The sequence below is a fragment of the Anas acuta genome, chromosome 1, assembly GCF_963932015.1.
Source record: "Anas acuta chromosome 1, bAnaAcu1.1, whole genome shotgun sequence".
NCBI lineage: Eukaryota > Metazoa > Chordata > Aves > Anseriformes > Anatidae > Anas > Anas acuta.
Genome location: NC_088979.1, coordinates 79,147,890 through 79,162,404, shown reverse-complemented (window position 1 = coordinate 79,162,404; position 14,515 = coordinate 79,147,890). Strand labels below are relative to the sequence as shown.

The following is a 14,515-nucleotide window of genomic DNA, read 5'->3' as shown; positions in this document are numbered from 1 at the left end:
AATTGCTCACTGTTGACAAAGCGAGCCTGGGTAACTGTACAGCATCCACCACCAGAAAGACCAGCCCAACTCATCCTCATTCCTTGCGTGATATCACCCCTGAGGAGAAGGGATGGGCCTGCCACAGAGCTGAGGAACCGAGGCCTACAGAGCCCATGGCAGTACTCGTGCTTCACCCCATGGTGTTTAACACGAGTTAAGGGACTCATCCAAGCATGCGATCTATAAACTTCTCTGTTCAACAGCAAGAGACAAACCCGCCTTACAATGGGATGGATTGCCTAACGTTTAGAGTGATGGAAAACTGCCAGTTTTCCTGATGGAAAACTGCCCTGGCAGTAAAAACAGAGGGGAGGCGCTGGTCGCCTCAGCTGGCTCTTCTAGGGTTCATGCAACTGCTCTAACACTCTCTTTCTTTCTTTCTTTCTTTCCTTCCTTCCTTCCTTCCTTGCTTTTTTTTCTTTCCTCTTTTTTTTTTTTTTTTGTAATTATCTCCCTGCTATGAATACACAACACAATCCACAGTAACATTATGGAAAAATTAATTATTGCCCTAACTTTAATGTTTCTTCAGCAGAAACTGAGGGAACAGACAGAGAGGGTACTTAGGGACCTAAGTAACAATCAAACAGACAAACAATCTCCATTTGATGCAGCTTTTTCAGGAGGAGCATGATCTCCAGATTCAGGCCCATTCTAAATCGAGGCCAGAAATATCCGAGCTATTTTAAACAAGCCGTGTTGTGTCATGCAGCTCATACAAACACAGATTCAGTGAGTGGTCTTTTCAGGAGGGCAGACAGCTTCCTCACCCATGCCGCCCTGCTGCCAACTCTCCTCTCACGCAATCTCACTGGCACAGCACCTTTGGAGGCTGAGCTACACCAATGCAGGGCAACACCGCTGCCCATGAACATTGTGCAGGGGAGACTGTTGCCTCAGAAAGCTGCTGGGTTGCATAGGTGAAGCCAGTGAGAAACACCAGCTGCTCAGTGCCCCTGAAGCTATGAAGTGGCATGTCAAGAAAAGGGAGGTGGGAGATATTTCCCTCGCTATAAATGGCATAAGAAAGCAAGAAGGAAAAAGGGTGCAGGACACCAGACAGACCTCTGACCTGGTTTCCTCATCAGTATGTAACCAGGCTCCTCAGACCCCAAACTCACAATGAGACCTGCAGAGTCACATCCTGATGCCCCCATGGTGCTTGGGCAGGAGAGCACAAGCAAGGGGCTTCCAGGGATTGGGGTTCAGGTGACACTCACAACTGACATCCACAGCTCCAAAATGCAACAGAAAAATGTCTGGACAGATTTGAAAAAATAAAAATAAAAAAATCAGGTAGGCTTTCACATAGCTCTACAAGGTTGTAAAATGTTCCTGTGGTGCAATCAGGACACGAAGTAGTAGAGAGCTGTGTGTCACACAGATGAAAATGTTCTTGGTATATAATTTAACATCCTCATACCCAAGTACTATGGTCTGAAAGAAAAAACAAAAACTACTTTGACACAGCAGATATATCTTGGTCCAAGAAGTATTGAAGTGTTGGCCAAAGTTTAACTCAGCCAGCTCCAGCCTCCAGTACTAGAGCATTTAATTATGTTATCCAGCATTCAGCTCTAGGGATCTGTCCATCTGGCTCATGCCACTAGAATCAAGAAGCTGCAGAAGAACAGACTGCAGCAAACAAGGTCAGCATGTGCCAACTTCTACAGAGACGTATTCAAACAGGCCCAAGGTTGGACTGCCTCAAAAGGGAACAGAGACATTTCCATGAAACAGTAAATATGAGTGTACAACATTCCTTCGGTGAATCTGCAAACTACACTGTACACTTGCATCACTTTACTTTTCACTTTCCCATCTGTTCTCTTCGAAGAATTAATTTAATGAACTAGGCTGAGGTTTTCTACATTTTAATTTTTCAATTCTTGCTGTAATATAGTGGGAGCAATTGATTCAAGAGCAAAGGCTTCACTTCTGCAAGTCAGAATAATAAGAACAAAAAATCATCATCATTCCCACATCCCCAAGCAAGATGTACCCTACTTCTAGGGCAGGATCACCCATTACATCCAGATGAAGTTTTTACAGCAATACCACAACAACCTCTCAAGGCCAGATTAATCTTCCAGTGTGAGAGGGATGGGAAGGGAAGAAAGTGACCTCCACCACAAGATGCTTTTGGACACAAAGTCAAAAAGGCAAAGAATGAGACACATCAGTTACCTTTGACTATTAGCTTTGTAATAAGGGCTATAATACTGAATATTTTCCCCATGTTTTCAGCACTTCACTGCTGATACAGCTGTAAAAATTCTTCTCCCCTCTATTAAGCTTCTTGAAGCTCAGTGACCAATGTTATCTTGCCAAAATTTTCCACTCATCTTCCTCCTTCACCTCTGTGTATACAGACAGTTAAAATGGTGTTTCTCTTCCAGTGACACCAAAATTTTGAGGAAGAAAATGCTGTCCAAACCAAGTTGCAACTATTGTTAGGAAAGGTCTGCATGCTGGTTCGTTTTATGGCAATGGAATCCTTTAGTCTCACAGTCCTAGATGCTGCTTGTCAGGCCAGACATACAGCCAATCAGCAAGTCAAATTCCAGAAAGGAAAAAAAATAATCTCTCTGAGCTGCAATATTTTGCACTTCCCTCTCATTTCCTTTAACGAATTGCCATTCTGATGGGTTCTTCAGCACAGCACCTAGGAACAAGGAGATAAATGAAAAATACCTCTAATCTACATTAATAATTTGTGTTAAGTTCCACTTGGACAATTTCATAAATGAATAGCCACATTATAGATGTGGAAGGTAGCTGTAATGTATTTGTTCACTTGCAGACCCAACACTCCTCGAACAGAGGTGCTGCTCATTTCCACCCTGTACCTGTAGGCCAGAGCAGGTAGCCCAGGCCCATCTCCAGGCAGCTTCTGAAGACCTCCAAGGAGACCCTACAGCCTCTCTGGGCAGCCTGTGCTAGTGGGAGGTGTCCCTGCCCATGGCAGAGGGGTTGGAACTGGATGGTCTTTAAGATCCCTTCCAGCCCAAGCCATTCTGTGATTCCATGACCTGCAATCCAACAAGCAATGCTTTGCCATTCTTGCTCCAAAGGGATGGCTCACAAGCTCTGGGTACCAATTCACACCAGCTGAGCTGCCGCTTCCTCCCAGTGATGGAGAGCTAACAGCAGACCTTCAGGTGAACCTGCTCGTTCTCCATTAGGAGGATTTTGTCCAGAACACAGCTTATCCGTCCTCTGTCTGGGCACCAAGCTGCATCAAGCCTTTGGGAGCTATAACAGTGGCCAAAAAATATTGCTGAAATCATGAAGTAGTGATACTTATTTTAGGCTATTAGCAGAGTAATGACAAGATGATTGCCACAGAATATACTTCAGCTAGAGTGCAATTTCAAAGTAAAGGAACTTAAAACAGTGATTTTAATGTGCTAGCCACAATGAATGCATTTATAATGTCTATTAAAAGCAGGTTACGTTTGGGGGATGGTGGTTAATTAAATATTAGCAGGTTATCAGTAGTTTATTAACTGAACAAGACAGCACCACATTAAAGATAATCAATAGAGAATAAACCACAGCCATAAAAATTAACACTGCTCATTCTCACGGTGAGAGGGGGTTGCCTTTACTGTTAAAATGGAGGTAAACAGTGAAGGCGCAGGTGTGTCCTTAATGAAGCCATCATGAAAAAAGGAGCAAAATATAGGGTGACCCAAAAGGAAAGTCATTCAAGGCATAAGTTGTCCACCCCCCTAAAAAGAAGAAAAAAAAAAAAAAAAAAGACTAAAATTGGAAAGAAATAATCAGTAATTCTAGAGGGGAAAGAGGAACACGAACAAGCAGTTTTGCAAGCAGCGGAACTAATGAAGCCTGGTTTTCTCCAGCTTTTATGTTGTGCAGAGGACTGACTTTCACATTGAAGAAAATGTGAGCTCCAACTGGAGCACTTTTTTTTTTTTTTTTAATCGGGTTGGAGCATTTATAGTGGATTCTTTCCCTGTGGATTTTCTGGTGTCTAATAAAGAACAAGCCCATCCTTCAAATGCAGCAGCAGTTCTGTTCTCTCCTTTACCTGGCAGCCTCTTTTATGATTCCTATCCTGTGGCAATGTAGTTGAGCTTGTAGTTGAATAACAGATACAAAATTTCTGAATGGCTGCTGTGAGATACATAGGTATGCCCACCTCCTCCCCTGTTACACACTCACAGAGTGTGCTATCCCTTAATTCTTGTTTCAGTAAGAAACCAGACTAAAAGCTGTGTTGTCAGAATAATCCATCCTACAGGGAAAATTCAGCTTTGGCATGCTGTGTGCAAGACTTCATGCAATCTGCTGGGGAGACCAAGACTTCAGGTTCAGTGAGGGAAATGGAGTTGGGCAGTACCCTCTCCCTGGACCCATTTTGATTTGCACGAAAAGTGTTTAATCATAATTAGTCTCTCACTTCACTTAAAATTAATTCACTCCTTATCATGTCTCACTAAATACCAGCCACAGTGAAATGCGTACCATGTTACAAAAAGCATGCCTCTCAGCATCGCAGCAAGTCACTGCTGCCTATCCTGATCACCATCAGCAAGATCTCGTTTCTGCAATCACAGGCAGTCACAAACTGGAGAGAACAATGCTCGGTAGTAGCTTTTCTGAAAACAAAACCAAAACACACAGGCAAAACAGAGCATCCATAGAGAAACCAGTTTCTCCTTTAAAGCAGTCCAAAGCCTGTGCCAAGCGAGGAATTTTTCAATGCACCCCACATAATTCATTCCCCAAAATGACTTGCTTGGTTCACAGCTCCAAGGAGAAGGATCAGCACCTTCTCCCCTCAGCGTGCCCTCCCTCCAGGCCAGCTTAAAGGTCTTTTCAAACATCAGCAAGCTAACAAAAAAACTTTGAGAAGGCAGGGGAAAAGCTGCAGAGGCCCGAGCGAGCTATGCATATTTATAGCACAAACACACCGCCCCATGCTCATTCTCCTTAATCACATGCACACGCTAGCAAGACAGCTCCTCCAAACTTTCTCAGGGACTCAGCCCGAGTGGCTATAGCTCAAAGTCCAACTGCCTCCACGGCTGAAAAGAAAGGGAAACCCACAGTGGCTTTGTAAGAATTACAGTGATCCCATTAAAAAATTAAAAAAAAAAAAATGCCTTTCTCTGCTGGGACTTAGCATGGCAGTGCCACACAGCACTCATTGAATCTAGCAGCATTTCAAGCACACAACTCCTGGTGTAATTAAACCATGGGCTTAATTAGGTTCCCATCACTATTGCTTTCTTCCTGCCTTCAGCCAAGAAGGTAGAAGAAAAGATTGTCCAATACAGATACTGCAATTTAAAGTCTCAAGTTAAGAACACAGTGGGTGTATATCTCGTATAAAATCTACCCTAAAAACATGCCAGTTGTTAAACTAAGCAGCGCATTAGAAGCAGTTAGATATAATGAAAATGGAAATGGAAAGTATGCTGGGGAGATGCTTCAGCTCAAAACAGCACGCACTGTATGCTATCTTTTATTTTAATCATGCTCTAAGCCCTGCCTTTTTGAACTTTTTATAAATTCCGCTATCTCCCTTTGCAGTTACTTACATATTGGTGTATAAATTCAAAGACGAGAAGCAATTAGGAATGAAGCTAAGACTCCCTCTCTTGATGCTAATACATCAAAGGAAGTGAAAAAACTCCCCCCCCCCCCACGCACACACTCAGTAACACAGAGAGCTTCTGCTCTTCACAGCCTAATAGCTCGAGTAGCTCCAGTGGAGAGTCTGATGTCAGATTCCGATTACACGGAGATGCCAAGTGATTGGAGAGAGCAAGCTTTTGAAAATCCCAGCTCTCTGATTCAGGAGACCACACAGCTGTGCGGCGATGCTTTTAAAATGCACGTGCGTATTACTCCCATGAGCTGGTCGTATTTTTTTCCCCACTTTGGGCATCGTAGCGTTGCTTCCAGGAGTTCCTCGTGGGTCTCTGATTTGGGTGCGATACACCTAGGCGTGCGTGAAGGAAATGTGTCAGACTGGGGGCTCTTCAAACAGCCGGCGCTGCCCTGCTGAACCAGAAGAGCAGTTGAGTGGCACCGTTATACCAGGTGCCATATATTTATACTTGCCTCCTGCGAATCGTTCCTTCAGTCCAAGGACATTTGAGAATTACGCAATAGGGTTTTTGGAAACACTCCAGGCCCTTCATCTTTCATAAAGAGAAACCACCATCTTTTATGTGTGTGAATAAACAGGTGAATGACCTTCCCACATCCTCAGTAAGTTATCAGAGCCTGCTTGCTTCTTAATCTCCAGATCTCGCCCGTATCAGCAGGAGGAACCAATCGAAAGTGGGAACGTCTCTGCTGATTTCACCGGAACACTCGTCTCACATCTCCATATACATTAAACTATAAAAGATCTCAAACAGAAGCATGGAGTTTTAAAGGGGCTTTGTGAAGTATTCGTGTTATGTCATCAGATCCACAGTAAGTGCAAGCATCTTACTGGCCTGGTTCCATTTTCTCTGCAGTCCTACCCCTGGGTAAATGAGACCTCATTGATCTTAAAAGAGTCGAGTTGTTTCCACTTGGATTTTAATAAATGCCCAGGAGACCCTTGTTTGGTGCACGAGTATGGGCCAGAAGGAAGTTCCATTAATGGCTACGATACTGCGTGGGTCTGTGGCTGCAGTGAGGTGGGATTCCAGCTTTGGCTATAACTGGATGTCAGGTCTTCTGTCGGGAAGGCTCTCCATCTAGCAACAAAAGTCCTCAAACATTTCAAATCTCTTACATCAGTTTAAGTATTGTTTGTGGGATGGAAAGCAACTACAGGAAGGTAAAGGCCTTCTATACCACGCCAGCGGAAGACCAAGTAAATGCAATTCAGCACAATTCCTGAAGATTTACATCTGTTTAACGGGGAATGGCTTCAGAGGAAAACCACAGCCACCTGCTATTCATCCGTTACCAGGTTGTGCCAGGTTAGCAAGTCTACCTGAGCACCGAGCTCTTGGAGTCCACTGATGGTCCCACTGACCTCAAGAGGACAAAGGGTTTTATCCCCTGCTTTTATCTGCAAAGGTGCCAGAGTCTGCTTTACACCAGTCAACGTGACTGAAGGTGACAACAGCTTCGAAAGCACTATGTCTCTGCCAAAGAGACCTGACAAATTTCCTCCCCTTATGTTCTATCACGTACTAAATGGATGAGAAAAATCTCTCAACCCCAGGCTCCGTACGGTCATGCTCTTGTGTAAAAGGTTTTCTATCACTACTCTGTAAACAAAGATAAGGAATCTTTTTCCTAACTGACGGCGCTCTATCTAATGTCATGGGCAAGGTACAAATGGGATGCTTAAGTTAGCAGGTTTTTCCTCCTACATTTCTTTGTTGTTCTGACAGTAGTAAAAGGTAAACAGGAAAACCAATGGTTTGGCCTCCCACTCCTGCAGACTCTGCTAACTTGACACCAGCCCTCTGCATTTAGAAGAAGCCAAGCACTCAGGAAATTATCCAACTTTCCCACACCCACAACCCGGGTTATTTGCGTTAATGGGAAAAGTACAGTCAAGTGCACCAGACAGTAGAGCTCTATGAAACAAGCAAATAAGTGACAGCAAGCACAAAACCTAAAAAAAAGAAAAGAAAAGAAATTTAAAAAAAAGCACCAACAAACCCCCCCAAAATAAAAAACACACCTGGAAAAAAAGAAAACAGAAAAGAGCCCTCCTCCACTTTCAAAAGGACAAATGAAGAGGCTGTGTCATTCCGTCTGGATGGGTGCAGGCAACTGATTGCCTGCGTACATCCATCGTACAATTTTGTTTTTCTTTGGAGGTTTTGTTATGCACCCGATGAAGACTTGCCAGTGAATATGATTTCGATGTACAAAGAGAGCTGTGAATACATTCTCGTGCTTCATGTCCCAAACCACATTAGCGCATGCTTCTGGAAGTGTAGCTACCCTTACACACCGATGCGCTTATGCACTATAAAGCACTACAATACAGGCTTAAAGGAAACTAGAAATCTACTCTCATTTGTTTCCAGCAGTACCAGAGACGCTTTTGTGTAAATGTATCCAACCTGTGGGGGTCTACAGTTGTGCCTCAGCACAATAGGAAATCCGTACAATGGAAACTGCACTTTGAAATCCCTAGGATTTTGCAAAGCAGGGATAAAGTGCAGCACTTACCTACCCAAGCTGCACTTGCTTCTTTTTTCTTACAATGGGGCACCTACTCTTAAAGTCTTCTGTACTCTCCTGAAGATCTCTGCAAGCGTGACCACCAGCAGTTAGGCTGGGGTGGCCTTATGATGGAACCAGGGTGCAGGTTTCTAGGCTCAGCTGGAACTGAGGTTTGAGTGCATTAAGCCAAGAAGAAGGAGAGGCATGATCTGCTGAGCTTTGGATCCAACCTATGTTTTGTAAAAATGGTAGAACAGCAGCAGAAAGCAAACCAAAACCTTACAATTGATTAAACGTTTCCCCTGCAGTGCTCAAAACCCGAACAGAGGAGCACTATATCAGTGTGTAAAAAATAAAATAAACAAACAACAACTACACAACAATCTAAAAATCCCAAAGAAAACATGCCAAAAGCAAAAGTGAAACTAGCCAGGCTGTTCCCAGTAACTGAGATGAAATAGGATAAATTAATGCAGAGCCTGAAATGATAAAGAACCAGTTCACAGCTGTCCTTTTTATCTCAATCCTGTCACTTCTGTAAAGAAAAGTATTGGAGAGCTCACTGCAGAGGTGTGGGGACCTCTGAGGGACACAGTAACATAGGGGATGCCCACACTCCTAAGCAGCTGTATTACTAAATGTGAGCACTTAGGAAAATTGGGAATGGAAAAGTGGTGCAATGAAGATAAAACAAGCAACTGCTGGAAAGGAGACAGCCTTCAGGAACAGCCTTCTGGTAACACATTGATGCTTTCAGAAAAAAAAGCCTGGAATGCATGGAATTCTCTGGGATGCCAGGGTGCAAACACGATCTTGTTAACCAGGGCTTGAAAATCTGCTGCCCAGTCACTATTGATTACTCAGAAAGCAAGATAGCTGACCTCGTCAGGTTCAGAGAAGTACTGTGTTCCACTCAGACTGCCAGAGCCGGAGGAATCGTCTCTCCAAGTGCAGACAGAGGCAGTCAGTCCCAAGTATACACACGAATCCAGCACTTCTACAGTTCTGCGTTACCACGATTATGAAACAACTATCACACTGCTCATTCCTCTTGCTGTTAATAAGAAAACTCGAAGCAACAGCAAGACTGACAACAGTCATGTTATTCCCACATGGTTCTGCTTTAGAAGCAGACCCTGGAGCTGATCGTGATGAAAAGCAGCGAAGTACTTAGAGTGGCAGAAGGGCAAAGCAGTTAGTTCAGGAGTTGAGCAGGAAAACATTTCTCACCCTTGTTTCTCTTCCAGTCAGAGGGTGGGAAAGGATTCATATTTGCAAGATGCTAGCTGGCCAGAGGCTTGTAAGAAAGATGAAAGGACCAGCAGCATCTGGGAAGGCAGGGGCGAGGGACCCGGAGTTTTTGAAGATGACCTGCTTGTGACTACCCAGAATCTGTCCTTTATTGTGCCTAACAAGATCTCCAATCACACTTTCCGAACAGTGCCCGAACCAAAAGAGCAACACATAGGTAAATCCCTCCAACAGCAGCTCAGCAAAGCAGTTCAAGCACTTTTCTTAGAGCAAAGCATACCCAGTCTTGCAAATCTTTACCACTTCAATAGCAACAAAGCTGAGAATGGTAAGTCCTCAGGAAAACAACAGCCACGGTGATAAACATAACTAGAAAAACGCCGTTATTAATTCATTTCAGTTTTCTGTTAATATTCTCTGGACCCAACACCAGTGTTTTATTTGAATGCAACAATATGTAATTTCTGATGTAAAATATGCCATTATTACATGAAATTGTACAATACACTATTTTCAAGAGAGCTCCTTTCCTGACCTTCTTCCCCTTGGTATCATTGGTATCATGTCTGTTACTGCCACGGACTGGATCGGGCTAAGGGATGCCCTCTGTAGCCACTGGCTCCGTTAGCTGCTGGGATGGATCCGGCCCATCGTTTCCTTCTCCTCGCCCAGACCGTCCCTTCATCACAGGAATCCAGCTGGCTTACGAAGCGCGGAGAAAAAGGCCTTCAAATGTCACGGCTCAGTATCTAGGGCACGTCTGGTAACATTACTCTCAAATCACTGTGCTGCAGTTGGCATTATAACACCAAGAACATCTCACTGCGGCGAGATAGCCCAGTAGTTTGTAACCTAGAACTTAAAAAATGTACATGTGGGCCATGCTGCTGTTAGGCTAACATGCCAGTACTCAGCACCTCGGTAAATACACAGAGCAGACCAGCACCTCCAGGCACACAGCAAGTTTGGTGCCACCATTACAGAGAGGACACGGGTGCCTACCACCACCTTGCTCCATGTGGCGTGAGCCCAAATCCCCAGTCGGTTCTGATTTGCTCTTAGATGTGGTACTCGGACCCAACAACCAACAAGCAGCCCCGAAGCCACTTCACCATCCCCACGTTTGCTGCTGGATGTAGAAGTCAGCATGCCTTCATGTGAGGCTGGTAAGGTAAGGCAGACCTGAGCTTGCTCTGTTGCTTTGAAGAGAACAAATGGGTCCTGTGACTGGAGTGAAATGCTGCCAGGAATGAAATGTGTAGGCACTTCATGCTTAAAACAAACATTAGCATAGTTTTGCTGAAAGTAACAATGAAGGAGGAGGTGTCAGCCTAGGAAGGAGAAAGCATGCTCTCGTTACACGCCACAGCAAGGATGGGCAGCTTCCTGCCAGGCAGCTCTATCAGGCCCTCGGGAGCACAGAGCAGACTGCAGGCCAAACGGAGGAGCTGCCGTGGACATGTACAGGTTTGGAGGATGCGAGGAGAAGCCTTGCAGCACGGTGCAGCTCAGCTCCAGGCTCCCAGCTGCGATGTCCAGCTGCAGCACCACGCAAGTGCAGCTGTCCTGGTCCGACACCGGGTGGGGAAGAGGAGCAGCCAGAGCGAGTGGCAAGTTGAGCAGCCGTGCCCACTGGCTGGGTGCGGAGACTTGTCACGCTTCGGGCACGTGCAGCACAGTGCGATGAGTGCTGGGCGATGTACCTGCGAGCAGCTGCACAGCTGGAGGCAGGACACACACCTACGGGAGGACGGGCAGCGGCACACGGCAGCGCCGTGCAGGAGCCCCTGGCTAGCCAGCCCGAGGGATATCTGCAGCAAGAGCAGCGGCACTGCACCGCACGCTGTGCTGCATGCAGGGGAGAGGAGAAGCAGCAGCCAGACCGCAGGAGATCATGACCAGAAGTGAAGGATTTAAAGGAAAACAGAAAATGAGCAGAGATGCGGACTCCGCGTTTATCATCTCAGGGGAAAAGCCAGGCTCTCCAATTAAGCGCATGACATAGCTGTGCTGTAATACCACGGTTTTGCACCGTGATCTGAAAACAAGCCACACTTGCAGAACCCACAAAGAAAAATAGCCATGTGGATTAGACGGGCTAAGCTCTGCTCTCGCTTCCACTCGTGTGTGAGCGCAGCTACTCGGCTCCGAAGACTTGCAGATGCGAACGTGATCCGAGGAGTTTCATTTCCTCAGACAGTTCCCTCAGCACACCGGCCAGCCCTCCTGCTCACCGCAGTTTCCAATCACAGTCCCGCTCTCTCCTCTGACTGCACGCTAGTCCTGAAACCACAGAAAGCCTCCGTCGGGCTGCCCTGGAGTTGATGGATGTTAACGTATCATCGGCAAAGTCACCGTGCAGCTGCCAAGGATCTAGTTGAAACAGCTCCGAATACCTAAGGCTCGGTTTTGTCAATCAGTACAGCTTCGCTGATCCTAGAAGAGTTACTTCTCTTCCACACTGCCCCGAAAGGGGGAAACGCAGAACACGATTTTTTAAATGGCACGTTCATTAAAACCACCTAGAAGGGGGCACGCTCTCGCTTACCCTGATGTAAACCCACCTCCTTACACCCACCGGAGATACGCGGGATTTTGAGGGGAGCAGCAGAAAGCAGAAAACTGAGCCAAAATCCCCTTTGATGCCACTGCTTTTTCAAAGCCAGACATTAGGATTGGCACCGATCTGTGCCGCTCCGGACCTGCGGTGCACAGCCCTACCTACGGAGAGCAGACAGTCGCAAGCGCTGGGGAAGCGTCTGCGCCAGTGAGAGCACAAAACCATTAGGCTGCTGTAAACACGAGCAATGTTCAGCAGAAATCAGCAGCTGCTAGCACTACGCAGCCTGTCACCGCTTTTATAGCCCGGGTGGAGAAGCAAGCAGCAGGATCCCAGCCCTCCTCGCTCAGAGCAGAGGCGGCGGATCGCCCTCATCTTTCTCGTCCCCCCCCTCCCTCCCCGGCCGTTCAGGGCCACTCTTGGAACAGACACAAGTCATTAACCAAACTTCCTTATTTTACATGGCAAGCCGCAGAGAGACGAGGTGCTTTGGGCATTGCGGGGCGGCCGTTTCAGCTTCAGCCCTTAGGGTTTCGACCTCCGAAGGGGCAAGCATCCCCCTCGGGGATGGGGATCCGGCCAGCCAAGGGGGGCGCAGCAGACCCCCCCCCCCGGCCGCCTGCGCCCCATCCTCGCCCCCTCCCCGGCGGGCAGCCCTTTCCATAAGGCTCCCTGCGAGCCGAGCCGAGCCGAGCCGAGCCGCGCTACTTACGCACTGCCTCCTGCTTGGGGTCGAGGCCGCGCACGGCCCCCTGGAGGCCGGCGATGCGGCCGTGCAGCGCCCGGACGCGGCGGTGGGTGCCCTGGATGTCAGCCTCGACCTCCTGGAAGAGGGTGCAGGCGTGCCGGGCCACGTCGGAGAGCTGCCGGAGGATCCGCGACAGGGCCACGTTGCTGACGGCGCACAGGTCCAGCACCATCAGCACCGCCGCCGCCGCCTCCTCGCCCGCCGCCCCCGGCTCCCGGGGCTCCGCCGGGGCTCCCCGGCTCTCGTCCGCCCGGCACAGCCTCTGCGGCTCCACCGTCCTCTTGGCGAAGGGCATGGCCGAGCAGCCCCGGCCGGGGATCGCCGCCCTGCTCTCCGCTGCGCTCTGCCCCGCTCCGCGCCCCGCCGTGCGCTCAGCGCCCGCCGCCCATCGCCTGGCCGCGGCCCCGCACGGGGCTCCGGGGCTGCGGGCGGCCGCCGGGCATCCGCCGCCGAGGGGAGCCGGGGACAGCCCCCCTCGCCTCGCCCCGCTTCGCCTCTGCCGCTCTCCCGCAGCGCCGTGCCGTGCCGTGCCGTGCCGTGCCGTGCCGTCCCGCTCCGCCGCCGGGTGCGAAGGGGCGGCCCCAAAAACGCAGCCGGAGGAATCCCGCGGCCGCGAGGAGGAGCGAGGAGGCGGCGGGGCGGGGGCCGGCGCCGGGCTCGGGGCCGGGGGGGGCCCGCGTCGGCCGCGGGGAGGCGCTGGAGGCAGCGAGCTGGGAGGTGCAGGCGGCCGGCGCCCCCCCCGCAGCACTGCCGGGGGGGTCCCGGGATGGGGGAGATCGGCTGGCACCCCCCTGCCGCCCGCAGAGGGAGAGGGGGTGCTGGTGGAGCCCTCCGGGGTGCCCAAAGCCGAAAGTGCCCAGGGAGCAGGCGGGATGTCAAATCAGTATGGGATACGGAGGTATTAAATCCCGTGTGATGGGTGGAAAACGTGCGGAGGGGGTGCTGCGGGGAAAGCTGCCGTAGGAGAGCAACCCCAACAGCCGCACTCCGCGGTGAGGAAGGGTCTGGTTGCCTGCTTGACCCGGACTTGTCACCCTTGAATCCTTACCGTGGTGCAGGACACGTTACGTGACCGCATGCAGCCGGTGTGCAATTACCTGTGGTCAAGCAGCCCAAGCTGCCGTCACCACCAGCAGTGTGCACTTGCAAAGATAAATCTGAACCGACCGAGTTTGCCGGACCTGCTGCTGGCTTCTGACATGGGCGCATGGGCAGTTCGTGTGCCCTGACACTGTGCCCAGAGTTTCTTCCACAGGATTCAACTTTTATCCCCGGTAATGGAGCACAGACTGTGCTGCTCTTCCCACCTGTGGGAGTCGCAGTGCATTAGTTATAATCCGCTGAAAGGTGTTTTCGTATTTCACTTGGGATTCGCAAATGGGATAGGGAGGGGGGGCGGCTATGTTTTAATGCCACAGAAAGGGCAGCAGCCATCCAAAGTGGTGTGGGATCACAAGAAAAGGACCGCAGGAGTCAAAGCTGCTGGAAGCAGCATTATAGCCCTCACCGGGTGGGGATAAAAACTGGCATTTAGGAAAGCAGCTGTCAGTTGCTTATCCCACATTGCTCTCAGGCATCCCAATGAGCCACTGGATTGGGGCATTCGTAAAAGGAGGAAGCTGAAAGAGGCAGGATTTCTGTGCCTCACTGCAGCCTCCTGGTTGGTACTGTCATCTGGGCAGCTCGGGAGGGACAGAAACCCTCTCAGCCTCCTCGTTTCCTTTGGTGGGAACACAGCTTCTGTCTATCACTGC

General features: G+C 48.9%; 1 protein-coding gene across 2 annotated transcripts in view; it reads right to left on the bottom strand.

Annotated features, from left to right (window-relative positions):
- The window catches only part of NHS (NHS actin remodeling regulator), a 241,985-nt gene extending 228,602 nt beyond the window's left edge, over positions 1 to 13,383 (bottom strand). For both annotated transcript variants that reach the window (XM_068683804.1, XM_068683816.1), the window contains exon 1: positions 12,726 to 13,383. In XM_068683804.1, the coding sequence (XP_068539905.1) occupies positions 12,726 to 13,056 (331 nt within the window). In that variant the 5' untranslated portion in view covers positions 13,057 to 13,383. The remainder of the gene's footprint in view (positions 1 to 12,725) is intronic.
- Between the last annotated feature and the right edge of the window lie 1,132 nt (positions 13,384 to 14,515).